The 25,817-nt window shown below is 45.7% G+C and overlaps 2 protein-coding genes across 3 annotated transcripts in view; one reads left to right on the top strand and one right to left on the bottom strand.

The window, feature by feature from the left end:
- Nucleotides 1-25,817, bottom strand: part of LOC135393807 (cell adhesion molecule Dscam1-like) — a 326,980-nt gene that overhangs the window by 187,440 nt on the left and 113,723 nt on the right. The window lies entirely within an intron of this gene.
- The window catches only part of LOC135393809 (uncharacterized), a 207,583-nt gene that overhangs the window by 129,623 nt on the left and 52,143 nt on the right, over nucleotides 1-25,817 (top strand). The window contains exons 4-5 of one of the 2 annotated variants that reach the window (XM_064624090.1): nucleotides 99-195; nucleotides 19,002-19,259. In XM_064624090.1, the coding sequence (XP_064480160.1) occupies nucleotides 99-195; nucleotides 19,002-19,009 (105 nt within the window). In that variant the 3' untranslated portion in view covers nucleotides 19,010-19,259. Of the gene's footprint in view, nucleotides 1-98; nucleotides 196-19,001; nucleotides 19,260-25,817 lie in introns of those variants that run through there. The other variant, XR_010422720.1, reaches the window with a different exon arrangement.

Genomic DNA, 25,817 nt, shown 5'->3' with positions numbered 1-25,817 from the left:
TTTTTCTGGCTCTCCTGTTCCACCCACAAACGCCTTTTGGAGTAGCCAGTCCTGAATGGGTCGGGACTAACCTCTCCATATTTTTCTTTCTTATCCAGTCCAATCCAAGATTACATTCCGTTACGGAAACGACGCACGAGCGGCGGAGGAGGGGCTTAGCTGAAGAGAGACAGCGGGATTTCTCCCAACTTATACGTAAGCCAAAAGATATTGCAAAACAACAACAACTTTATTTTGAGAGGATGAGTGGGGAGGTAAGATATTGCAAAAAAAGTTTTGGAGCTGTGCAAAAAGAGTGTTCTTAGATTTTTTCTTTCTTTTTTTGCGCTGTGTTCTGTGCATCTCCTCCTCTCCCCCCCTCCCCCCCCAAAAAAAAAGACACACACTTTCTCTATTTTGTGCGTCTGAAGCACAGAACAGTTATGAGTCTGAGAGTCGGCGCAGTACCGCCTACACTCGCACAGTGGCCGCGGCGTGATTAATGTGTGGCTTGTCCCAACAGGGATAAGCCACCTGCCCACCAGAAAGACAGCCACGGAAATACGCGGCTTTCTGCCGACTTTAGGAGCTGGCCGGCGGAAAATTGTTTTCCCCTGCGCCCGCGGTAGTATTTGCCTCCTCCTTTGTCCGTGCCCTCATATAATGGAGCAATTTAAAAGAGGAAAGGGACAGTACGTAAAGTAGAGCCATTGTGCCGTAATTGCGCTTTGTGTGATTGTAAGGATTTATAACGGCTCTTAGTCTTTAGGCTGGTTAAGATGGAATGAGTTACGAAGGGCTCACTCCATAGACGCACTTATTCACGTGATGTTGCTGTTATCAGTTTAGTGCCATTTTACTGGTTCAGTGAAGGAGTCTGCCTCAAGAGGACACAGTGTGCGACATTACTTGAAACATTACCTATTAGTAAGACATCTCGTATCTGCAACTGAAAACAATTCTCAGTCGACTTTTATTTGGAAGAACAAGCTTACAATGATGTATTTGATGATTGGATCGTAGCAAACTCGCTGCTTCTGTATAGCTCTTATCCGATAGTTACAGTGGGTTCTTCCTTCGACTGGTTACAATAGTGAACTTTCATCCAACGATATTGAAATCAAATGAATATCTGCATAAAAAGGCGACGCTTGAAATGATACTATATACTACTTAACTTACTTACATATAACTTACTTACTTAGAATACTAGAAGGGCTTGAAGGTGACCGGGACAGACATAACGAAGGTCAGTTGCGTGCTTCGCATTTCATCCTTTTTTTTTTTTTTTTCATATGGCATTTCATCTGCCGTTTCCTCAGACTCCAGAATATGTCGACCTTGTCAAGTGATCCGCAAACAGGCACGAGTCTTTTTTTGCGTCCTCACCGAAGCGTTGCACAATGTTGTTAAATGGGGTCCCATACTATTTTCAGAATTAGTTCGAAATAAGTTCATCTATTGCTTCCGTACGGTACTGCTCTGTTCAAGAGCAAGACACGGGTCCAGGTGAACCCATTAGCTAACAGTGTCATGCCGATTGATTTTTTGTTCTGCGTACGGCCCTCTCTTTCAAACCGGATGTTTATCTGGCAAAGTGACGCGCTGGGCAGTTGCAATTCCAGCCCGCGAGAAATATGAGAATTTTGCTGAACACTCGCACTGTTTTTTTTTTCTTCTTCTATCGTTTCTTTCTCTGTATTTGTCAGCACGTGGGGCTTACCGTTCTATAGTTCATATTTGTTTGCCCCTTTAACCGTGTCCCGCTTTAAATGTCGACTGAATCTCTAGCGTGAAAAACAATCTGACAGCAAATGCTTCGGTGCCACCTCGCAGAGTGCTTTTTGCCGGAATGCAATTCTGAAATCAAAATGCGACCCGCAAAGCTCTAAGCGAGCTTTGGGATTTTGTTACGTGGCTCGGGCGTTACGTTTGTTCATACGCTGACACCGGTGTCTTCTTCTTTTTTTATTTATTTTTTTTGTTAGAATGCCAGTCTGCACAACGACAGCAAATGCCCACAACATTACAAAGATTACAAGTGATGGTCCCTGGTCTTCTGAATCGCTTGTACCATCGCAAGATACATATTTCAAACATTTCCTTTCGTGAACTAAAAACACGTATGTTCGAAATTGATGTGCTTGACTAGACATGCTGTACTATATATCTGATTGATGTTAGCCTACCGTGATTACAAAAACATGCCATTATGTTACTGAATGTTCTGACTACTATTTATATTTAACTCACACTACTTATTTTTGTACAGTTGCTGCTGCCACTGCAATGTGGAGCCGGGGCACCCTTTCAAGCTCGTATGAGCTTTTAGCCCGGCTCCACCCATCACCTGATGGAAATAAATAAATAAATAAAAAACATAACGAGTTCGTGGTTCTGCCAATGTCAGCGTGTACTGGAACCATGAATTCGGTGCGGCTGAGCAGCCAACACGGAGGATAGCTTGGCGATATGTAAAGTTGAAATACGCGGAGAGGTTGGTCACAGTTATGTCGACCCGCTGCTCCGCATTCACTTGCTGAGGCTGTATACAGTATAGTGACTGTAATACATGCGTCACTGAGACACAGGTGGTGTCACAGTGAAAGAGTCGCACTCAACGTAGTCAAAAGCACGTAACACGGACCGAGTGAAGCATGTTTCATGTGCTTTGAAACGTGAGCTATATTTAATCCTGTTCCATCGTGAAAAGGGTAGATCTTCATTACTAATTGGCAATTATGATAATCTAATACCCTTGTAACACGGCCAGCCTTTAACGTAACACGGTCAGTCAGTCTTTTAATCGAAACCAATGGTCGCTGAACATGCGCGCAGCGCCGCCAAGTGTGTACCGTGTAAACCTGTTGGGGAGCATTCGATCCAATGCGCCCTGACAGGTTCACACGTTAAACGCCTGATGGCGCCACGCGCATGTCCAGTGCAGAGCGGTTTATTAGGAGAGTTCGGCCATTGGGAGGAGCCTCTCTCAAAGTGCGCCATTTGACGTCTCACGATAGGCGGCGCCAAGGCTAGTGGCACCATTTTAGATAAGAGCTATCGCGTTGAAATCTCCCATTCCGTCACTTTGGAGCAGAAGCACAGCCTTGAAATCCCCCCATGCCGCCACGGCTCGCCTTTCATCCCGGTCAAGTGGGCGGAGCGACCACGGCCCTGACGTCACGGCGGCTCCCTATTTCCGGGCGGCAAAAGATCACAGATTGACCAAGCTCTTCTCATAAACGGCTCTAGTTCAAAGCAGCAGTGCCGTGTGTGCCAAAGGGAGTCTGGCCATTATGCGGAGCCTAAAAAAAAAAAGGCCCGACCTGTCAATCAAATTGAGCGATTTTCATTGGCTGATGTTTTGTATGGGGGCCGCCATGACACCAAAATTTTCCCGAAAACGGCGGCGTAACTTCAAACGGTGAAGCGAATATATCGTGACAATTTTTTTCGAAAATACAGAACGAAATACGAAAATACTTTGATACAGCACGTGTGCATTCTGTTGCAATTATCTTGCAAATCACCTTTAAATTACGCTCCAGTGCCGATGTTTACGTGAAAAGAATATGTCTCGCCTTCCTTGTTAGGCCTAGTAAAGACAGCGGTCGCAAGGAAACAGTAAGGAAAACGCACAAACAGATGGCCTAAGATTTGCATTTTATGACACTTTTATTCGTATTCACACCTTTGCCTTTCAATCTTGTTACGTTTTATAGTCAAAATACGTAGAATACCGACACTCTGTTCCAACAATCGGTTCCGCCAGCCAATCACGTCTGCTGTTCTGCGTCTTCCCGACATGCCCCTCTCCATCCAGAGGGCGCCGGTAAAAGTGGGCGCACAATCCATTATGTTTGTAGGTTGTCAGTGAATATCCTTCCAATCTAATGCAAGTCAGTTTCCCGAACATGTCCGCATCCAGTGAATACAGGTGATATATAGCTTGGATAGCCTGGGATTAAATGAACTGTATTTTGGCTCGTGATTGGCCAGAGAGCTAAAAAAATGGGTGGAGCTTCACGACTCCCTTTGGCATACACGGCACTGGTTCAATTGCCATTGGTTTCAATGATCATTGAAGACTGACCGTGTGACAGGGATATATATATATATAGATTAGAAGCTTAGGAGGGCGGTTGACCACGAGAATGAAATAAGCAGGAAAAATCAGAAGACGACAAAGAGCTTACAGGAAAACACAAAGGGGAGTTTATTAACACATATAGGGATAGGGGTCGACGTTTCGGCAGTCAGCGCTGCCGTCGAAGGCAGCGCTGACTGCCGAAACGTCGACCCCTATCCCTATATGTGTTAATAAACTCCCCTTTGTGTTTTCCTGTAAGCTCTTTGTCGTCTTCTGATTTTTCCTGCTTATATATATATATATATATATATATGTGTGTGTGTGTGTGTTTGGTAGGCTTATGTGAATTACAACGAATTATATTATGAATTACAACGTGTGTTCCCTGTGATTGCTTACACAGGAGAGATATTGTCGCAGATCATAGCACAAAAGTCATGTCACATTGGAACCAGAAATGAAACGCCTTGTTCCAGCCTGCAACATAAACATGCACTGTTCTGGTACCTTTCATGCAGCGAGCAAATTTTATGCCTGTCGGTTCAGCAAATTACATTACATATATTTTATTGATTATCCATGGACCTTTTTGCCAGACGACTCTCCATTTTTCGATTATCACGGTACTTCACAAAATTCGTAGAGCTGCAATAACTTCCTTATCAGTTAAAATGATAGCTGCCATTTTAATTCGTCCTGCACGTAGGACGTCATAACAAACCGCTCGAGAGTACGTCAAAACCAGCAACAAAACTCGAGCTAACAAAATAATCCAAAAACAAAATTCTCCTCTCCCACGCTACTAGGTGGCGTTCATTCTTTACACTCACTTGCACGTTCGGTAATGATCACCGAGTTTATACCGGGAATGTATCAAAAATGGCGTGATCACTATTTTGACACTATAGTTCACAATACACTCACTTTAATGAGTACTCCAACTTTGATGAGGAGGCACGGCTCCCTTCACGGAAGCTCGATTATATGATTCAGTAGGAATTCTATCCTAAACTACCTCTGTCTCAAACTACCGCCAGTTCCGCGCACTTAGTTTGAAACCATAATGCATCAAACTTAGTCCGCTCGCGGAAGAGGGGCTCGCGGTGGCGCTGACACGGCTTCATCGTCGAGCTGTCTCATCAATTTAAGAGCCAGGATATCTACGTTTCAAGGTTCATTAACACTGGCAGTGCTAATCCGTCCTTTCGATATCCATCTTAATGGCGTCGTGAAATTGCTCGTGCCGTAGCCGCGTCCTCTCAGTCGCCTGGCCGGAGCGCAGTGATGAATGACCCGCGCTGTCCAACAGTAATCTGACGGGTCAATATCCGGAATGCTGTCCTTCGGCTCATATTTAAAGCCCCTGGCATCGCTGAAGGAATAAACTGATGCGAGCTGCGTGGGGTTGCTCGCGCTCTTACAGGAATTCTTCGCATGAAAGATGTAACGCGATGCGACCGTTTCATTGCGTGAATTATTTATGTATTTGATAGACGACCACTTTCAAGTTGGTCACCGTGGAATTTTGTAAGGGTAGGTGACTTTTTTTTTATACGTTGAGAGGTCGACAGCTCTGCTTTAATACGCGTAGTAGAAGGCATAGCAGAGAGAGTTTCCGGATTGCGTTTCCCAAAATCGTGGAAGCCGACAGAATAAACGAAGTTTTCAGACTTCCTTTGTTTTATTTTTCTACTTTTGCAATTACATTCGAAGTGACGCGGAGGTGAGAGCGTCTAACCAGTGAGGGATGTTTGATCGTATTAGATGGACGAAGAAAAATATCGACATGGTAGTTTTACAAATGTGGATGTGTATACTCCATGACACTCCAAGCACACTGTTCAGCGACCGCTTGGGATTTCAGGATGTGCGATGTGTGAGTGTAAAATGTACCGGTTTGAACGACGGAGGCTGTGTAGAAACGCGCACATTACGTATCGTTGTACAAATGGTTGCCAAGTAGACCAGTGTCTTGCGTCAACACTTGACAAGATGCAGAAGCAGGACATAGGAGTCACAAACACACAAAAGACATAAGCCGCTAATCAGTACCTACGGGGCTCCAAAAGCACGAGTAAAATCCACCGATAGGCGCAGGTGAAACATCAAAATCCAATGAAAAGCAAGAAAAATCCAAAAGATAAGTCATTAAAATCATCAGTATGCAGCATTAGACTTCAACCATAACAAACAAAAATCAAGAACTGACACAATCACAACAAAAAATCAAGAATAATTTAATAGATTTAATTGACATTCAATGAAATTCGTTTATATTTTGGTTTGGTTATCGTTTGAGATTCATCAGGCTTGCACCTGGACTAATTTAACTCGCAAATGAATTGAAATCATCGTAAAAGCCTGCAGTGTTTTGCATAAGAACTGACCCTGTAAAGGTTACTTTGCCTCTTATAAACTGCCTTTGTGGCAGAGTGTCCTTTACAAGCGAACCTGTTTGTAGCAACAATCTGAACGCAAACAAACATGTCATAAATACAGCTCTCACATATGGATGTATAATGGTGCCACGCAAAATGCTTCAGTAACTTTCGCAGCCAATTGTATTACCAGCGGTGTCTTCCTCTGGACGTCAATGTCAACACTATTTGCCATGCTCGGTGAATAATCGGAGTCGCAATTTCGAGATGGGCATTGTTTATTGCGTATTTTTCGTGTAACTTTAAAATTAGAGTTAAAATTAAAAATTAGAGTTAAAATGAAAATTTTCGTCCACATGTATCTCACACTCGGAGACGACGTCAATCTCCTAACTTGTTTGCTGCCACTCATTTCAGCGCGTATTGCGCGCCGTGTTATGCAGGACGACAAGAAATCAAAATTCCGGTATCAAATCCTCATAATGGTCAGGTAAGCCAGGTTAAAAAAAAGCTGCAAAGTAAACTGAGATATGCATTTTACGCCAAGTCGACGGGAATGTTATTCGCTGTTAGGAAGAAATTAGATCTGTCTCATTATGTACTTACTAGCGTACAGCTGTTTGATTTAACAACGCACTTGGTGAAGGTTATCACAACATTACATGATACCGGGATTTTGACGATAACACTTGCAGAGGAGGTATGTTATTATGCAGGCGATATACAAATTGTGATAATCACTGGAGAGTACGACCTGGTTGCGATGGATCGCATGCTTCGTTCAACAATAGCCTATGTGGCGCATAAATACCGATTACGTTAAGTTATTTACTGTTGTTGTTGTTAATATTTATTTATTATCTCCTCCTCCTCCTATGATTATGGAATTTCTACATTCGCTAGCCTTTCATACGACACACATTCACGTTCAAAGGGGGAACGATAAGGCACACAATAAAGATGTGTACATGATGCACAAAGGCAAGAATATGCCTTCTTTCCTGCGTAGAAAACAAGAGAGTAACCGAAATGTTGGATCCAGCCAGAAGTGTGTAGTAGTGGATTACAATGTAATGCATACCGGTAATGCATTACATTGTTCGGCGAGTAATGGTAAATCATTACAATCGAGAACCGGTGATGAGTAATGCATTACATTTTGACCAAGTAATGCGTCGTGGCATTACTCATTACTAGTGATGAATGTTCCGGCACTGTATACAGCGAACAGTTAAAAATTGTGTCGTTTCGAGCTACAGAAAATGCCTGGTTTTTCCCACCCGTCTTTAACAATGAGCAGGAGGGGAACTAAGCGCGAAGTATTCTCCGGTAGGCAAACACGTGTCCAGGTAGTGCCATCACCCTTTTTCTCCCCTAGCGCCTTCTGACCTTAGTTGTCCGTGCGCCATTAAAGCTCCAGTCATCAGCATCATGTAATGGTTTTCGGTCAAAGAGAGATTGAACGCCAAAAAAAAAAAAAAAAAAAAGAAAGAAAGAAACAGTCTCTACACCTGTGACAAGTGATTGTCTGTTTTTGTATTGTACTCACCCCAACTAAATCCCATTATGGGAAATGGAATGAAAGGAATAGCAAGTCGGTCTTTGCCTGACTAACCTTTCCTTGCTTCTTTTTCTCAATAAACATATCCCCCCCACCCCCATTATGGGAGTCTTCGCTGCAAATTCGCTTGCACTGATCTCAGTAAAATTAGGGAGGGGGGGGGGGGGCTAATGGCAGGATCGGCTCGTCGTTGTTGGACACACAAAAGTGGGCGTGGTCACGACTATAGCAAAAAAGAAAGAAAAAAGACCGGTGGAGATGCGTAAAGGGTGCGTGAGTTCGTCGGGGAGAGCAAAGTGTTAGAAGGGTCGTTGAGCAAGAGCCGACTCCTGCAGAAAGAGAACAAGGTTTCGTGCCTTTGCGGAACGTTCGACATAACAACCACCGGCGAAATGAACTTCACCACACAGCACGCTCCTATCCAATCATCATCTCGAGCGACATTGTTCTTTCCCCTGATTTGCTGAAAAAGAGAGGGGCATTTTCGTGGCATTATGCGGATCATAATTGCAACAAAAATGGCGTACGCCCCCCGTTTTCATCAAATCAAGGTGTAGAGCGTTGTCATTGGGGATGATAGTTGGCTAGGAGCGTGCTATGGCGGTGAAGCTCTGTTCTTAGAGTGCATAATACCTCTACCTGCAATACAAGGCCTTATTAGACACTTAGGAGAACGTAATGCTAAAGTAATCACATTACTTCATGAATGTAATGGCATTAATGCCGCGTTACTAACCACAGAAAGGTAATGAGTAACGTAATGCGGTACTTCTGAAAAAAAAAAAGTGATGAGTAACGGTGATGCATTACAAAACAAACGTAATTTCCCCACCTCTGGATCCAGCAATGTTCTCCTGCATAAGAGAAGTGCTAGAAACAGAACAGTCTTACGTACTTCAACATAACCCAAAAGAAAATGAAAACGTCACTAAATCAAGTGCAGAGAACAGCTACAGATTAAAAAGAAAGCCACACTCCTAAAAGCGAAAAGCGAACTCCACTGCATATCACGGTCCGAGACAAACGTAACCGCGAGTGACATCGTTCTCTCCCCTGGTTTGTTGAAAACGGGGTGGCGTACGCCCCTTTTGTGACACCTATGCTGTACATAATTATCACAAAAAGGGCGTACGACTCCCGTTTTCACCAAAACAGGGGACAGAACAATGTCATTGGGATGATAGTTGGCTAGGAGTGAGTGCAGGCGTAAGGAAAGCATCAGTATATCGGTAGTATAATAATTGACCAATCATACACTTCCGAATTTTTGTAAAACTTCACGCACCAATTCAAGTGAGATCGATAAAGGAAATAGGAAAACTTTATCTGAATCCCCGTCGATAGCAACGTAACAATGTAGGAAGTGTCCATCTAAAAAAAATGTAGCAAATAAAACCAACAGTCATTCAGCCGCACAAAAAAAAAAAAAAAAAAAAGGAAAGAAAAGCAAGTTCCAATGCAGTGTTGAGATAGGATAACATCACTCCTTCAGAGCGCAATTGGGCAGAGGCCATCCTTGATGACGTACAAAAACCCCAACCCATCATCCACACCACCATCATCATCACCGCATGTGTCATCTCGTCATATCTGCGAAATCACTGACGTTTCTGCATAAATTCAAAGCTACCAGATCCCGCCTGGATGATCCACAAGAAAAGGAAAGAACATCTATGATCCCCCAACAGCGTTTCCAGCAGCTACTACCGCATGACCTGTGGCTCCAAGTAATACGTCATCCCGCAGTGGCACGGTACTTCACCTTTCGGACACGCGAAAAAAAAATAAAGAAATAAATAAGGTAGTAATGGCCTCAAGGGCGAGAAAGAAACGAGAAGCTCGCACCGACATACATGAACATTCTGGACAGCGACGTGGGCTACGTATGACAAACTGCGAGGGATTCGTGCTTTTTCCTGTCAGAAGCGACAGTTCGTTGCCCCGCTTCTGCGCGCAGAATCTCCGACAGAATAAATCTCCCATGAGCCCCAGATCCGAGTTTGTCTGACAGTGGAGTTCCCGAAATTTGACAGTCTTTTAGACGCGCTGGGTCCCGAAGGAATACGTTCAGTGAAAGTCTCACAAGGACGGACACCTCTTTCCTCAGGCCATAGTATTTTCATCTTTAGAAATCTATTTTGAGGCATGCCTACATCGCGATCGAAAGAGAAATCGAATTCGCCGTCAGATGGCTTAGTTAGTCAGTTGTCAAGACGTGAATAGCAGATATTTGGAAATGCAGTTGAGGTATGCGATTGGTAGTTGTCAAGCTTGGGTTATGTTTGTCCTTCTAATGTTTATTGCTTCATTCACAAACAAGGTTATTTGGGAGTGGACTGCGATTTTCTTTGTAAAGACGAAGCAGACTTGAGATTCTACGCTTTAGTTTTACTTGATATGTGTTGATGTGAAATAACTTTTGATAGGTTCCACTCCTTTATTCGTGGCGACGGCATTGGACACTTTGTTGTACACCGACTGCAATTTGAACCGGAATAGTAATATTTTTAAAAGCGTCCGCTCGTTGGGTGACCCTGCATACCTCTACGCCGCTGTGGAAACTCACTTGATATGAAAACCAATATTGCCTATCACTATTACTTGTTTTTATAGCAATGCGCGCTGCTTCCAACTTCACATTCGACTCAGATTTTGAGGGGAGAAGAAGGCACCTTTCATCATCATTATTATCATCACCATCGCTGTCGTTGTGGGCGCCACCGTCAATATCACCCTGTTTCTATTCTTCTTTTAAAGCACCAATTGTGTAGCAAGAGTACCATGATCTGTAGGAGAGTATGATACCGGAAGAAACAAATAACGAAACGACTTCGTCTGGATTTTCGACCATCTCAACATCAATGTCCTCAGGAATCCTAGTTATTTTTTTTTCTTTTTGCTCTCTTAAGCTTTTTATTTTATTTTTCACTCGATTCATCAAGAAGAGGCTATAGCAACATAACCGTGAAATGATCTATGCGTACAATTGAATACATTTACAATGTTGGCAATTTTTGCAAGGGCTATCAAGATGATGTACATACACTAATCCAAACATCATGATGATGGGAGTATCCGCTGACACTTGTTATGCAAGACAGGAGACCATGGATGGCACACCAGTGATGCAAAATGATGCGCCAGTCCTTCAGTTCGAGTTAAACGATGAAGTTACAGTTATAATCACAATCGCTAGTTCTGAGCGATCGGTGTTATCACAGCACATTACCAAAGCACATCATCACATTAGGGATCAAAATAAAGTCATTGCAAGAATAACACATTGCACGCGCGCGCGCACTAAAGCGTCTGGATCAACCTGGTGGAGAGTCCTAAGGAGGTTCGTTCCAATGGTATACTTGTAGTATGACCCTTGTATGCAACCGAGGAGCGGCGGACACAACGTACAATGTCGTTAATCAGTTCTAGAAAAAGAAGGAGACACAGATCTTATGCCTCAGGGACACAAGGTAACCTGACATGCCAAGTATTTTTTTCTGTTCACCTCGCCACATAGCATTGTACACAATAACTTGCGCACACAACCTGTAGCAGAACACCTTTCTATACAGAAAGGCACGACTTTCCCGACCAAACTCTTTCATGATTAATATGGTTGAACTCTTATCAAAAGGATCGAGAACTGGAGCAGCTTCAATGTACGAATATACAGGGTCACCGGAGATAAAGTTCGTGGCTTGTAACGAAGATAAAATAAATACGCGCTAAAACATTCCGTGCAAATTGTCGTTTTGTCCAGCTCTTACCCGATGAATCGCGAAAATAAAAAAAAAGAAAATAAAAACTACCATCCTCTTAACATTTCCAATGTCCTATACCTCCTGCTAAGCCTCGTTTCTATGCCAGTTTGCGTATAGTTTCGTAGCAGTAGGACCTTCGTTACGACGTTTAATTTGCTGCGTTTTTGTAATTCCAGCAGATACCCCACAATCGTGTTGCTTCAATTCTTGTACATACGACATCTACAGTTAATTTCAAAGCTTCAAAGCCTCACTATTTTGTTGCGCTCGCCGCAAACCTTGACGTCATCCTTCCCTGCGATATTTTTTCTTCTTAGGAACGGTAAAAATACCGTAATGTTTCTCGAACAACCCCGTACTATGCTTCCTTCCTCCGGCTCTTCCGGCTTTCATCGGGTATTTGGCAATGCTCCACGCACGGCGCTTTCCGCCAATACAACCTTTATCGCCCCGCTGTTAAGCTGTCGTCAATATAACGACCGTTCGAAGAACCAATGAAGCGCTAATAACTTCCATATCATTGGCCATTATACACATCCCGTTTCGAGAGAGGGCAGTGCGTCGGGTTTGAAGAGAGGACGCGGCGTAGCCGGTGACCCAATAACGCGCAATGACCTAGACAGGAGGCGCTTATCCAGCCATATCAAACCGCGCACCGAATCGTTGCCACGACTGGCTAGCCGCTACTCGCCTCATAAATATGTGCATTTGACGTGATTGTTTGGATTAATCGCTTCGGGGCTCGCTATCGCCCATTGTGTGAACGAGCATGAATCTCCTCCGTATCTCCTCATGAATCATTGGGGTGGTGTACCTTTAAGATGATGACGATGATTATGAATCATGACGATGAAGAATAGAAGAAAGAAATTGGGAGGTGAGTCACGACTAAATTGGTCTGGCTACCCCAGCACACCTATTTAGAGGAAAAAAACAAGAAGAAAAGGAAAAAAGGAGGAAAGGAAAGGCAAAGAAAAGGGAAAATAAAGGGAAAGGAAAAGAAAGGAATTGCGGTAACAAGGAGAGTTCCGTCTGTGAAAGAAAACGAAAAGCCACAGTCAGAGTAGGAAGTCAAACACTGTGTGAGTCACAACATAGTGTCACGGTTGTGGGTCACATTCAACGCCGTAGTCCCGTAGTCCTAATGTATAGAAGTCGCAAGTTACATGACACTGATCAACTTGGTTGACTCAAGAAACCGCGGCAGAGCCTGTAATGCGACCGCTTGCTGGTGTGCTGGCCAAGGACCTGAAATTTTCGCAGCGTCGAAAGGGTCGGACATTCGAACGAGCCAAGCTCACTTCTAAGGCCCTACGACTTCCGGCGTGTTCCGAATAATTGAGGAAGATGTCTTCCGAGTCTTCTATGACACTGCATTGACCGCAGTTTGGGGAAGCGCACTTTCCCAGTTTGTGCAGCAGGCGAGCTATATACGGGGCGTTTAGTTGAAGCCTATGCACAAGGGACGCAGGAGGTCGAGGTAGGGACGGAGGGGCTTGGAATCGGAGTTCAGGGTCCCTTCATAGCAACGAAGGCTATGCAGATGTAGACGCCCAGGAAGCGGTGAGCATTTGTTGTCTGAGCCTGTGAATAGTACTGCTCGCGTCACCCTTGGTGAAGTAAACGAGCTTCAGCTAGTCGCGACCGTTGTGAGCAGCTCGGCGTGCAGCAGCATCCGCAGTCTCGTTTACTGCTATGGTGACCCTGGATCCATTGGAACTGTATGTCATGCTCCGCTGAGACCCCAATCTCATGCATGTGCAAGTACATCTTGCACCACACGTTCGAGAGGCCCCGCAACAAGCATAGAGGCCAGTGCTTCCAGACCACATTTTGAGTCACTGTAAATGGACCAGCGAGAGCTGTTCGGCTGATTCGCAAACGAAACTTAGTGCCATATGCATCCCCTTTGACCCTCTTGAGCTTCTTCGTGCCACCGGCCTCTCGACCAGCCTCTAAGGCCCCTTTTGTGTGTATGTGTGTGTGTGTGCTTTTCTTCCTTTCCTTTTTCTCAAAGGAATAGCAAGTCGGCCTAGGCCTGGTGAACCTTTCGTCCCTTTCTTTTTTTTTTCCAATAAACATATCCCCCCCCCCCGTGCAGCTCAATTGCTGTAGCTGAAGTGAGTGCGACAGACGTGTAGATCCGTTTCAACATCTAGCTTCGGAATCACAAATGCAAAGGAAGAGGCGGCTGGCGTACTTGAAGCATCAGTGAAAATTTGAAGTCCGTCTGCCGAACTCTCAAGCAAATCGAGGCTAATCTGTCGAAGGACAATGGAAGAGGCATCTATCCTGTTTGTACCTTTAATATCTTAAATTTAAATGTGTCTCGTTCTCCTACAGCGAGCGCGCCTGTACCCCATGGAGATATGTCACGTTACAACTTTGCAAGATAACTTCACCACTTAACATGGTGAAGGCCAACCCTTGCACGGAACGATAACGTTATCATTCCAGATCTGTGGAAAATAATTGATATATCCAGTGATGGCCACTAACTACTTCTACAGTAGTTTAACTATAACTACTAACTACTTTGTGATTGAGTAGTTTAACTAGTAGTTCAACTACTTTTCAGGGGAGTAGTTAAAACTACTTTTTTAACTACTGCAATGTAGTTTAACTACATCTATAACTACTTAACGTTGTCCACCAACACCAATCCCTTGTAGTGTTCTTGGACACCTAAGTATGAATCACAAGCAATAATAAACTTTGGCTGAAGCCATTGCTACGATCGTCAAATACAAAGCTTGTGGCGGGATTCTTTCTATGCATACGCGATAAACTAAGTTGCAGAATTAGTTCACAGCAAATGAGTCTTCACTAGACAAGCATTAAAAGTGAAGATTTAGTACACATGCACGACACAATTGCTCTGCACCTCCGTTCTCATCAAACAAGTAGCTCAAGGTAAAAGTCGGAAGCACAATCGTGCCGTAAAGCTTGCGGCACAATCGGAAGTAGTTGGCGCCTTCAGTAACCTAACTACTGTAGTTAACTACTTAAAATAGTAGTTTAACTAGTAGTTGCCACTACATTTCTGCAAGTAGTTGATAACTACTTTTTAACTACAATCAGGTAGTTTAACTAGTAGTTTAACTACGTGTAGTTAACTACTGGCCATCACTGGATATATCTGTATAAGTGTCCAAAACGAACACAGTTCTCAATGAGGCACGAGAAAGAGTGACGTTCTTTAACCGCTGAATGCGCGTGTGTGTGTGTGTGAGCGTGTTTCCTTTCATGTCCATTTTTGCGTTTAAAGAATCTAACTCGAGTCATTATCAACTACCCCATCTATTAATTTTATTGCCCGTCGTTAAGTTTATTCACCTAACATTCAAATAATTTTCGGATAAGGACCAATAAGTCCCTTTCATGGGATGTCCTTGTCGGACTTGGAACGTTTGAGCGGCTGTGAATCGCCCACCTCATCATCATCATCATCCAATGTATATGTGCATGTGTCTGTGTGTGTGGAACATTTGATGCCTGGAACATCTCGTGGCACTGAATCGCTGTCAACGGCCCTACATGACCGTGACCTCTCTCTATCATCCGTGGCTTTCTGTGCCCGTGCGAGTGTGTACGCGTAGTATGAGAGCTCAATAACCCACTTTGGAAACTTCTATAGTCTCGAAGCTTACGGTATTGCGTGTCGTGCATGACGTTCGCATGACGGCATAAATAAACTTTGCTCTCATAATATCGATCATGCTAATAACGTTGAAGCGCTCTTTATAAAAGCATTACTGAACCTGAAGAAACGGAACAACATTTGAGAGAATACTGTCATTATTCGCTGTCCACCCCACCTTTCCCTCCGAATTACTTCTTTCCCATTTCCGCAAACATCACAGTATTTGTCCATTACTTGTCCTCCACTCAATGCAGCCAGTAGCTTCTTCTCCTAACACAAACCACAATTCCATCATGAAGCCCCTACGCACTATCGTTCTCTTGCTTGTTCCTTGTTGGCTCTTTTACGTGTAAGGAACAAAAACAACCCCGAACACCTAACCTCATTGTCCGGGAACCGCTTCGAAGCGCTCCCTATCGCAATTCTCCGTGATCGCAAACAGCTCACTCGCTACACGACCTCGTCGAAACCCTACAAGCAGAAGTAGTCCCCAGTGGGTAAAGAGGGAGAACAGCCACCTCGCTGAGCGCCTGATGGAAAAAGCGTGTTCCCAGCCTCCGTTAGCTGCCTAAGTAACTTCGATCGCGCCAAGCAACAAGCCCTGGCGTAACGTTTTCGTCAACTCCTACTGCCTGGAATGAAAAGCTTTTGACTGGCGTGCGTTCACATAATAGACGACGCAGAGGAGAAGCAGTTAACAGGCAACCGACGTGGAAAGCAGCTTTGCAAGTAACGTCGCGGTAACATCGAATGGCACCGTGAACATGCCGCCAGTACGGCGTTTAATTATGAGGGAAAGTTTTCGCGGCGGATGCGAGCGGAAGACACGAAACGCGAACCCTTGCCAACAGTATACAAATTTGACAGCAGGTTGTACTGTGTTGATTCTAATCATAATCACGGAGCTAAAACTCTTTCCTGAAATCAGAAGCGGTAACTTTGCGCAATGATTGACGCATGATAAGGCCTGAGCGTGGGCTACACCTCTAAAACAAAACTTCAGATAGGTGGAAAGTGCGGAGCGAACAGCTTGGCAATTAGCGCAACCCCATAAATGTCACAAAAAGGCGTACGTCTCCCGATTTCAGCAACGACGTTGTTGTGAGTTTATTTTAAGTAAGTGTTTTAGGTAAGTCCGTTTTCAAAGTGTGCAAGCGCAAGGACGGACACAAGGCGTCTTCATTATATAGCGAATTCAGCTGGTCGTTTGAGTGCAGGCCAGCGTAGTGTGCCGGTGTAGGGCCCGTGCAGGAAGGCTGTGCCAGTGCTACTTACAACGATCCGCCCAGCAGATCATGCTAGATAGTGCCAGTGTTGACCAAAAACTCATGAAAATGATGTACAAGATGGAGTCGCGGCCGCAGGACAACTACTTTAACAACTACCTTAAACATAAAATACGTGACAATGTCAGAATCCACACTCACAACCCACATTCATACCATCCGAGTCCGAGTCCATCATCGTCCGAGTAGCGCAAAACAGTGTCTACGATGTATAGTTCTCCACCTTCCGACGCTTCGCCCGTGGACAAAAAAAAAAGAAAAGAAAAGAAAGAACTGTCGAACGCCACAGCGTAAAGCGAGGTTAATTACTGTACTGCTCAAGATGTCTGTACTGGAGGAACTTCACCCGTCCGAAGCATATAACATCTGCAGTATAGGTCTGCCGGTTCCATGGCGGCCATGTTGTTGAGCAAATGCAAACCATGGAAAAGAGGGTGAGAAGGAGCGGAAAGTGGAACTTGAGAGCTCGTGTTCCGTTCCACACCGCCGATGTTCTGCGTGTGGCCTAACCTGCACGGATTCAGTGCTCGCGAGCGACCAGCGGAATATGTTGCACGTTGCCCTGGAAAGACCAACAGAACATGCACGCTCGAGTCAGTGCGACTTTTTCTGCGTGAAAACGACCAGCTGAATCGCTTTCGTCTACCAGTTTCGTTACATTTCTGCTATTCCATCAGTCATTCCATCTACATCTGTCCAGGAATTGGCGTGTGGAGAAGGCCTCCCTTTCTGAAGTTCTAGGTAGATTTAAGAAGTACCTGTGGACATCGTGTAGGCTCAGCGGCGTGCGCGTCACTCCAGACGGGATAAAAATACACAAACGACTCCACGATACGTCGTTTACACTGCATACGGGTGGTATATTGCACATGTGGGAGAACTCGCAACGCAGCTATTTTGGGAGCACTTCGCAAAGACTCTGGTCCCTTCCTCTCAACATTGATTCACCAATACTCTCTGCTTTCTTTCCTTTATATTTTCTGCAACACATTCTGCTAAAGCCGTCCCGTGGAAACGCCAACCCCCCCCTCCATTGTCCGTGGGGCGCCTGAACTTCTGAACAGACAGGAAAACGAAGGCGAGGAAGAAGCAGAAGCAGAAGAAGAAGCTTTTAAGGAAATGGGAAGGATCTTTTTGTCCATCCCTCCTTTTATCTTGCGGTGATGTGCGCTTGTTCTTGGCCCTTAAAACCGGCTTACGTAATGCTTGAGGATGCAAGCACCCGAAGTCTGAAGTGGAACGCTGGACTGGGTACTTTATTTTCAGCTCCGCGTCACTGGTTCCCTTTGGTGTGTGCCTCTAGTGCCTGTTCTCTTCCGGAAGGAGGACTGCGTCCGTTTGCAGTCCTGAGAGGATTGTGCATAACTCTCTTCTCAGATCGCTCGCTATGGGGATTGGCAGCTGGTAAAGCCTCTCTCAGAGACAGGAAAGAGTGACAGTCGGCGAGTGATACACTCTTAGGAGGGTAAAATCAAAGCAGTTACTGTGTTGGCGGAGTACTGCTGTGACGTGCAGGTGTTCCGGCAGTTGCGCTGGAAGTTATATTTTGCCATAGTGGGCGAGTGGCCGTGAAATACACGCAGCTTTTATGCTGTGATACTTATCTGGTGGCATTTCCCGGTGCAAAAAGCATGCCGAACGAAATGTACGTCACCTTTAAGCTGCCACCGGGAGGCATTCACGAGAGACGTAAAAATCTGTTGTTTTACTACCAAGCAAGCGTGGCGTGCCATATGTTTCAACACTTTTGCCAATCCGACTGGTTATGTCCGTAGGCCCATAGTTGCTGTGAAGCTATCACTTTCTTTGCAGCTGCTCTCAGAGTAATTTGAGAAAACGTGGTGCATTTTTGAAATTCGATTTATAGAATCAACAATTATGAATAGCTTCTTTGAACGTCGACGACTTTTCTGCGAAATTCAAGCACTGAATACAGGAATGAAAATTTATGGCATTTTACGTGTATCGAAAGCTATCAAGCCGCCATAGCAGATTAGTGTCGGTAGCCATGACTAATACTAAGCCAATACTAGACGACCCCGTTGCTCTTCGCAAAGAGTGGTTTCGTACCGCTGTGCGGGCTTGTAGCCGTTCGAGGTAATGCAGGAACGGAGTTTACACAATCCACATGTAAGTACTGTAGACGGTAAAAATTACAAACGAGTCATTTGTTCCTTCCTGTGCTGTATTGAAATTTGTGGCTGTATTGAAACTAAATAACTAAATTAAACAACTTGGTAAATCACGGTTTATCAACCTACCTCACTCGTCTAACCGTGATATCCTCTTTTTTTTCTTTTTAGCTGACTGAACATGCTTTTCGAGCCAGGCCTTAGCTTTGCGATATCAATCGCGGAGCTCCCCTGTGGCCGTTCGACACTGCAAGTGTACGACACGCTACAGACCACGGCTGTACTAGACTACGGATGGCTTCAATGAAAAGCAATATTTTTAAGGCTTTACGAAAATTCAGTTGTTGAGAGAGTCGCCACAAAGTACGACTGACTTTTCACCTGTTGTATGTATAGTGCACTCTTCAACATTGTGCGATGAACCTGAAAAATTGCTGTCTCCTATTTCCTCTTGTTCATTCCTAGCTCTAGTCAACATGAATGTGTGAATTACTCCCTTAGGCCTCGCTGACTGTCGCAAATATAAAATATTATATTAAATTATTTTATAATATTATTAAATAATTATATTATTTTAAATTATATAAAATATTCGACGAGGGAACGAGTCCACGTAATTTGGTGGTTGCGGGAGAATTAACTAGAGCCAACGCTGGACAGATTCCTTCCATACCCCTCTAAAAATGAGGAAAACATAAAAGAAAACGTAGCCATAACTTGCAAGTATTTGAAATAGCTGTCACGCACATCTCCGCCATACATTCTCCATCATCAGAGATCCACCCGACATGTCTCGCGTACCGAGACCCATAATTCCCTCCTCTGTGCACTACAGACGATACCCGGTTTCGACGGATCCGACGTATGAAGCTCCGCGTTGGCTTTGAGATCCGTGTATGTATATACATTATACGTTGCTCTCGACGGGCGCATAGAGAAGCTGACCGTAATTAAATCTGGGGCCTCCTCATGGCAATTCGCCGGCGTAATATACCCCGCTTGCGTCTGTGGACGACAAGACCGCTTCGAAATGGACTCTTGCAGAAACGCCTGTGTGTGCGTAGCGGCATTGGATTAAACGTTGGCCTTTCAAGTATGCTAGACGAGGAGCGTAGGAGCGAGACACGATATTTTCTCTGTCTCTCGGTGCGCGGGTTTTTCTCCTTGTCAGGCCGTGATCTAACCGTCTTTTGAAACATGGTTGTGGGTCTCTTATGCAAGGTACTTTGGTTGTGTCGATAAATTAGCACAGTTTAGCAACGTCTGTAAACAGCACCGACGACTGCGATGTGGTGTTGGAAGGTGGCCCTTCATTTTTCTTCTTCTTTTTTGTTACCTTTGATTCGTATAAACATATTTGATACACACACACACACACACACACACACACACACACACACGCACGCTGTGCTGTCTGGGGTTTTTCCTGGGTTTTCCTCAGACGCTTTCAGACATATGTCGGCACAGTTCCCCTAGAAGTCGGCCCAGGACGCACATTTCCCCAGGGCGTCAGTCGTGACGTTGCCCACATACGTGAGGCCGACAACGGCAAGCCCTTTCACCATCACCACCACCACCACCACCACCACCACATACATTGGATGATGATGAAGCGGGCGATTCGGTGGTGGTGGTGGTGAAAGAGCTCGCCTTTGTCGGCCTCACAAAGGTGAACAACAACAACAACTTTATTTTGAGAGGAAGAGTGGGGAGGTTCATCGCCAGGGGCGATACTCTACCCCATTGCTGGTGGGATGTGGCGAATAAAATAATGAGCCCCTTCACAATAACGATCGAAGTCTGATGGTGTCCAGAAATGTCGAAAAAGCTTTGAGCGCACATCGTTGCTGGGCTGGATTGGGCGAGGGACCAAGCAATTTCGATAGGGAGAGGGGCGAGAGTCCAGATGACTAAGAGACTCGGAGAGCGCGGTTCGGAAAGGTTGGTAGTGACTTGTGACTCACAGTGGTAGTGGCTTCAGTGGTAGTGACTCACAAAGGTGAGGCGGTACATTGCCCTATTACACACTGGGAACGGTGAGGGGACGATGTTGGGGGTGCACTTTCAGAGATTCGTCACTAGACCCGTGGAGCGCAAGTACTCCGCAAGAAGACGAAATTCTTGCATCTGGTGGGCAGCGTTCGACCACGGTCCGAGGATCTTCAGGAGGTTGAACGGCCGCTTGTCAATACGTTACATAGAAACTTCCATTAGTGCACGCTCGTGGTGATATTGCCCACAAGCCAGGATGACGTGGCAAAGGTCGCCGTGCACTCCACAAGTGGGGCAAAGGGAAGACGAGGTAGAGCTGAGACGGTGTTGAAAGGCAGGTGTAAATACAACGTTGAGCCCCATGCGGTGCAAGAGTGCAGTAAAGGGGTGCGGTAGTCGCGGAGGAATTTCAAGAGAAAGCGTGGGGTCTACATCCGAGAGAAGGGAGTGGGCTATGTGGTGTTGCCATTGAGCCTGTGGCCGGTGAGGTTCGAAAGAAGGTGTCTTCGGTCGCCCGGAGACATCATTATCGGGGAAAAAGCTGCATGTGATGGGCGTTCAAGACGGCTCTGCCTGCTTCTTCATTACCTCTTTTGCCGACGTGTCCTGGAATCCACTGCAATGCGACAGTGTGCCCTGCTATGGCCGCCTTCTTATAAATGTAGCCAGCCGGGAGAGACGAGGAAGAAGAGGAGTAGGTAGAATAGAATAAAGGAGAAGGAGTTCACCCTGTGTGGCTGGTGGCCACTGTTCCTAGTGGTGGAAGAAGAAGAAGAAAGGAGAAGGTTCTGAGACAAGAACTGTTACACTGGCGCAGCCGACAGCTTACGAACGATGTGGGTAGAGTTTCAACTTGGAGGAACCCCTGCACAACCACTGGTTGCTAAATGCGCCACTGGAGATGAGGACATAACGTTGCCCGGCGCACAGCCCGAGCTCATCCAGTATCTCCTCGCCAAGACAGAGGTGAGCGACGTCGACGAGTTACTCAAGAAATCTGTTTGCAAGGTCAACATGAAACTGGATGATTTTCGCCTGTTTGTCCTCTTACCACGCACGACGGAGAGCACTTCACCAACAGCCCCTTGCAGCATGTCAAAGACAACAAGACTGAGGAACCCACGTTTCCCCAAGTTTGGCACACACCGGAGCGCGGGTCTTGAGACTGTAAAGACGACCCAAGACTGAGCTGGGCTGGCTGATATTTTTTGCATAGCAAAGAGAATGGCGTAGAGCTCGGCACACGTAGGTGATGTTCTGTGCGAAAGGTGGTAACCACAGGAGAATGACTGAGATGAAATGACAAATGCCGAGGACGAGCCACCCCGAGTAGATGACCCTCAGTGAAAAACGACGTTGACGTCGTATACCTGTCATTCATCATGCCCAGGGTAAGCTGTTTGGCGACACATGGGGTTGTATCCCTTTTCCTTTCATGCAGGCCAGGAACAGTTAGGCGGATGACAGGGCTTGACAGAGACCTTGGAGGGGCACTGGGAGCCACTGTCTTCATCACGAAACGCGGAACGCTAGGCTTCAACTGAGCAATCACCTGGCGGGCCTTGCAGTGTCTGCGTATCAACATCTTCGATACGAGCGGGTGCCGCTGATGATGGGATAAAAGGCGAGGAAAAGTCGGTAGGTCTAACCGTAGCGAAGAACGTCCAGCGGGGTCCCCTTCGCTTCAGCAGTAACTGCTCGGGCGACGGCAAGGCACACACGAAGGCTTCGAGCCTGCAGCCACTGCAACCTATGATTTGAAGATGTCAGAAGGCCATTAAGCACCGGCAAACTATACGCGAGCGACCCCTGCACCAAAGCCCTGTGGACGGCCAACAGAGAGCTCGTGTGACTGCCCCATCTCATGCCTGTCAAGCGAAGGACCACCGCAATCCAACGGTGGATCTCTAAGCTTGCAATATGCTTCCGCAAAGAGAGCCCAGCATCAACAGTAAAACCGAGGAACCTATGGTGGACAACGGTGGTGGTGGACAATTATGGATTACGGTGTGATATTGTGCTACACCCCAACTGCCCCTACTGCCTCCCATCGAAGATGCGAAGGCCGTTAGAGTCCGTCATCCATCGCCTGTGACTCAACGTCCCATTCGCTGCAGCATTCCTTCATAAAGTAGGTGTCGTTGGATCTCCGAACTGTTCAACTTGCGGAACCGTGGAGAACACGAAGCACGTGCTGGTCACCTGCCTACGTTTCGACTCTACTCGTAAAACACTGAGGAATGCCCTTGCTAAGCTTGACAACCGACCTTTTAGTGTTGAGAAGGTACTGGGGAGCTGGCCGAAGCAGCACCAACAACCTGCGCTGTGCGCCCTGGCGAATTACCTCAAGGACATACGTGCTTAAGTATTTTTTTTTAAATCACTCAATGCTTTCACACGTCAAGCGTCATGGAACAGCTGGTCGCACCAGTGCGAACTATGTTTAATTTTTTTTCTTTGTACTTCTAATCTAATCTGTGCTGCAGTGGGCTGACTTAATCGCACAAAGTTACTGCGCGAATATCATCGCCCTCGTAAATCATGTCTGTCGCGACATCTTGTGATTACTTTTGATTTTCGGTGTTCCGTTCCCCCCCCTTTTCTCTTCTTGCTTTTTGCCCCATCTTTCTTGCATGGTGTTCGCACAGTACATACGTCACATCAGTCGTTGACGTTGTGGCGTTCGTGTGCTTTCGGTCGCTGACATGAACCAACCATCCGTCTGTGTGCCTGTGTGTAAATGAATGAAATCTCGTACACACGAAGTCCTCACTGCCGCATGGCTCATCATATTGTTGTTGTTGTTTTTAAGTGTTCAGAGAGGTCAGCCAATGTTTGGCTTGCTACTCGTATTCTTTTCAATCTCTCTATCTGCGCTTTTCAGCAAGAAAGCTTCTTCACAGCGGTGGGCGGACTCGTAAACGTCCTTCGACGTGGAATGGCAGCACCTTGTGAAAACAGCTCGATTCGTTTCTGCCGACTCAACTCGATTGGCCCTATGGCCAGTGAGTGACAGGGCGCTATGCCTCGCGCGCCATCTAATGAAAGACGAGGCGCCATTTGCTCTACGTCCTCGGGGTGTGTAGGTGCCGTCAGCTATTAGCCGAATGCCTTTCACCCGTGCTTCGGTAATTAGAGGATCGATAAATCAATCCGTTCAATCGTGCCTCGCATCCGGCGTCCAGTCATAATACCCTAACGACCATACAATGGAATGCGCGACTACACACCGGAACGCAAACAGAATGGAGAATACCTCCGTCCTATTGGCAAGCTGCCTTTACGTTGGGTGACACGGGCAGAATCCCGCTCCTTCTCTCCCTATATATATATATATATATATATATATAGAGAGAGAGAGAGAGAGAGCGAGCCTGTGGAGGGTTGTATTGCGGAAACCAATACGTAAAGGGTCGTCAGGGTACGTGCCTTGGGTCATTAAGCGGATGTGTGAATGGTTAAGTGTGGCATTTGATTGTGTTCAGCTTGAAGAGCTCGGTTTCGCGAATTAGGGTGGACGGCTTTTGTATTGTTTGCTTCGATGCAAAAGAAGGGTTTTAGGACGGAAGTTAATCTGAAAGAAAAATATGCTCGCTTAGATCCTGATAGATAGTAGCCCTTCTGAGGCTGGAACACGCAACTGACGGATAAAACACAAGCCTTGAGACTCATTAGGACAATTGAATGAGATTTTTAAGGACTCCTTCAATGTGTCTTGTTCAAGACGGACTTTTCATCATCTTCATCAGATGTCGCGGCCTGGTCCGATGCTGTGTGTGTATGAGAAAACATGTAGGAGAGGATGGGCAGAATTTGCTTACATATCCTGTTCATTGGAAGAGACCTCTGCGCGAGTCACCGGTAAGCTGTGACGTAATACTCAGCTCACTTGGTCGGTAATAAAGAGGAGCAGGTTCGATTCCTACACTTGTCTCGCTTTTCGGACTCCCATATTTCAATCATGATTAGATGCTTAGACAAGTCAACTATATACGACAAGCCACGAATGTGTGACAAGTCTAACGCAACGACAAAGAAAACGACGCAACCAAATGTGTCGGTCCCTGCTGAGAGAGACCACGTGAGCTGGATGGTGTCAACATCTGCTAAGGTTCCAGGAAAAACATCAGACATATGGTGTGGTTAGCTGTTTTCAGCGATGTTACCCCTTATATTAATGCCGCAAGCTTTTTTATCGACTCGAAAACGAAACCATTCGATGTCTCGATGTCTTCGATACACGCATAGGGCACCCGCGAACACATAAGTTTGTTTCTTGCAAGTTTGTCCGTTGCACGGTACAAACATATGACATATATACGCCGCTGAGACATCCATATAGAACTTTCACGATTGCCAGCATGTGCTGCAAGGAAATTTTGATCAAGCGTCGTCCATTTGAAATAATCTACTGCGGTTATAAGCCCCCAGGCAATATCAGGCAATATCGGGCAATTCAAAGTCTCACGTAATTTAAATCCATCGACCGACAACTGAAAGCCCGCAACGTACATATTTACATAGTCCACAATCAACGAAACAGCGCTTCCAAACCCAAGGTAATCCCAAGGAGTTCCATCATTTCACCAAAGGAGTTACCGCCCACTACTTAGCTGGCGCTATGAAAATAGACACGTGGAACTGCATCGCGATTGCAATAGAAGGTACAGAACGCGCGATGGGTTCTCAATTAAGAGCGAGATGCTTCTCATCAACCAACTCTGCCTCGAGCATTAGGAAGAAGCGCTGCCAGTTGAGTCCCGGATGAATTAAGCACGCTCCTCTTCTCATACCCCGAGACACTATGCCGGGACTCTATTCAACGATACGCACTCGCGCTCTCACAGATCAATGTAACTGCAACCTCATTTTAGTGAAAGCCTCCTGTGGTAGGAACATTATTTCTTCACGAATATACAGTCTTGTTCCTTCTTTCGTCCGTGCCCGATGGAATTGTTTATTTGGAACGTCCCCAACGCTAGCTTGGTTTTGGGA

This window comes from Ornithodoros turicata, chromosome 5 (genome assembly GCF_037126465.1).
Source record: "Ornithodoros turicata isolate Travis chromosome 5, ASM3712646v1, whole genome shotgun sequence".
Lineage (NCBI taxonomy): Eukaryota > Metazoa > Arthropoda > Arachnida > Ixodida > Argasidae > Ornithodoros > Ornithodoros turicata.
This window is presented reverse-complemented; position numbering and strand designations above follow the sequence as displayed.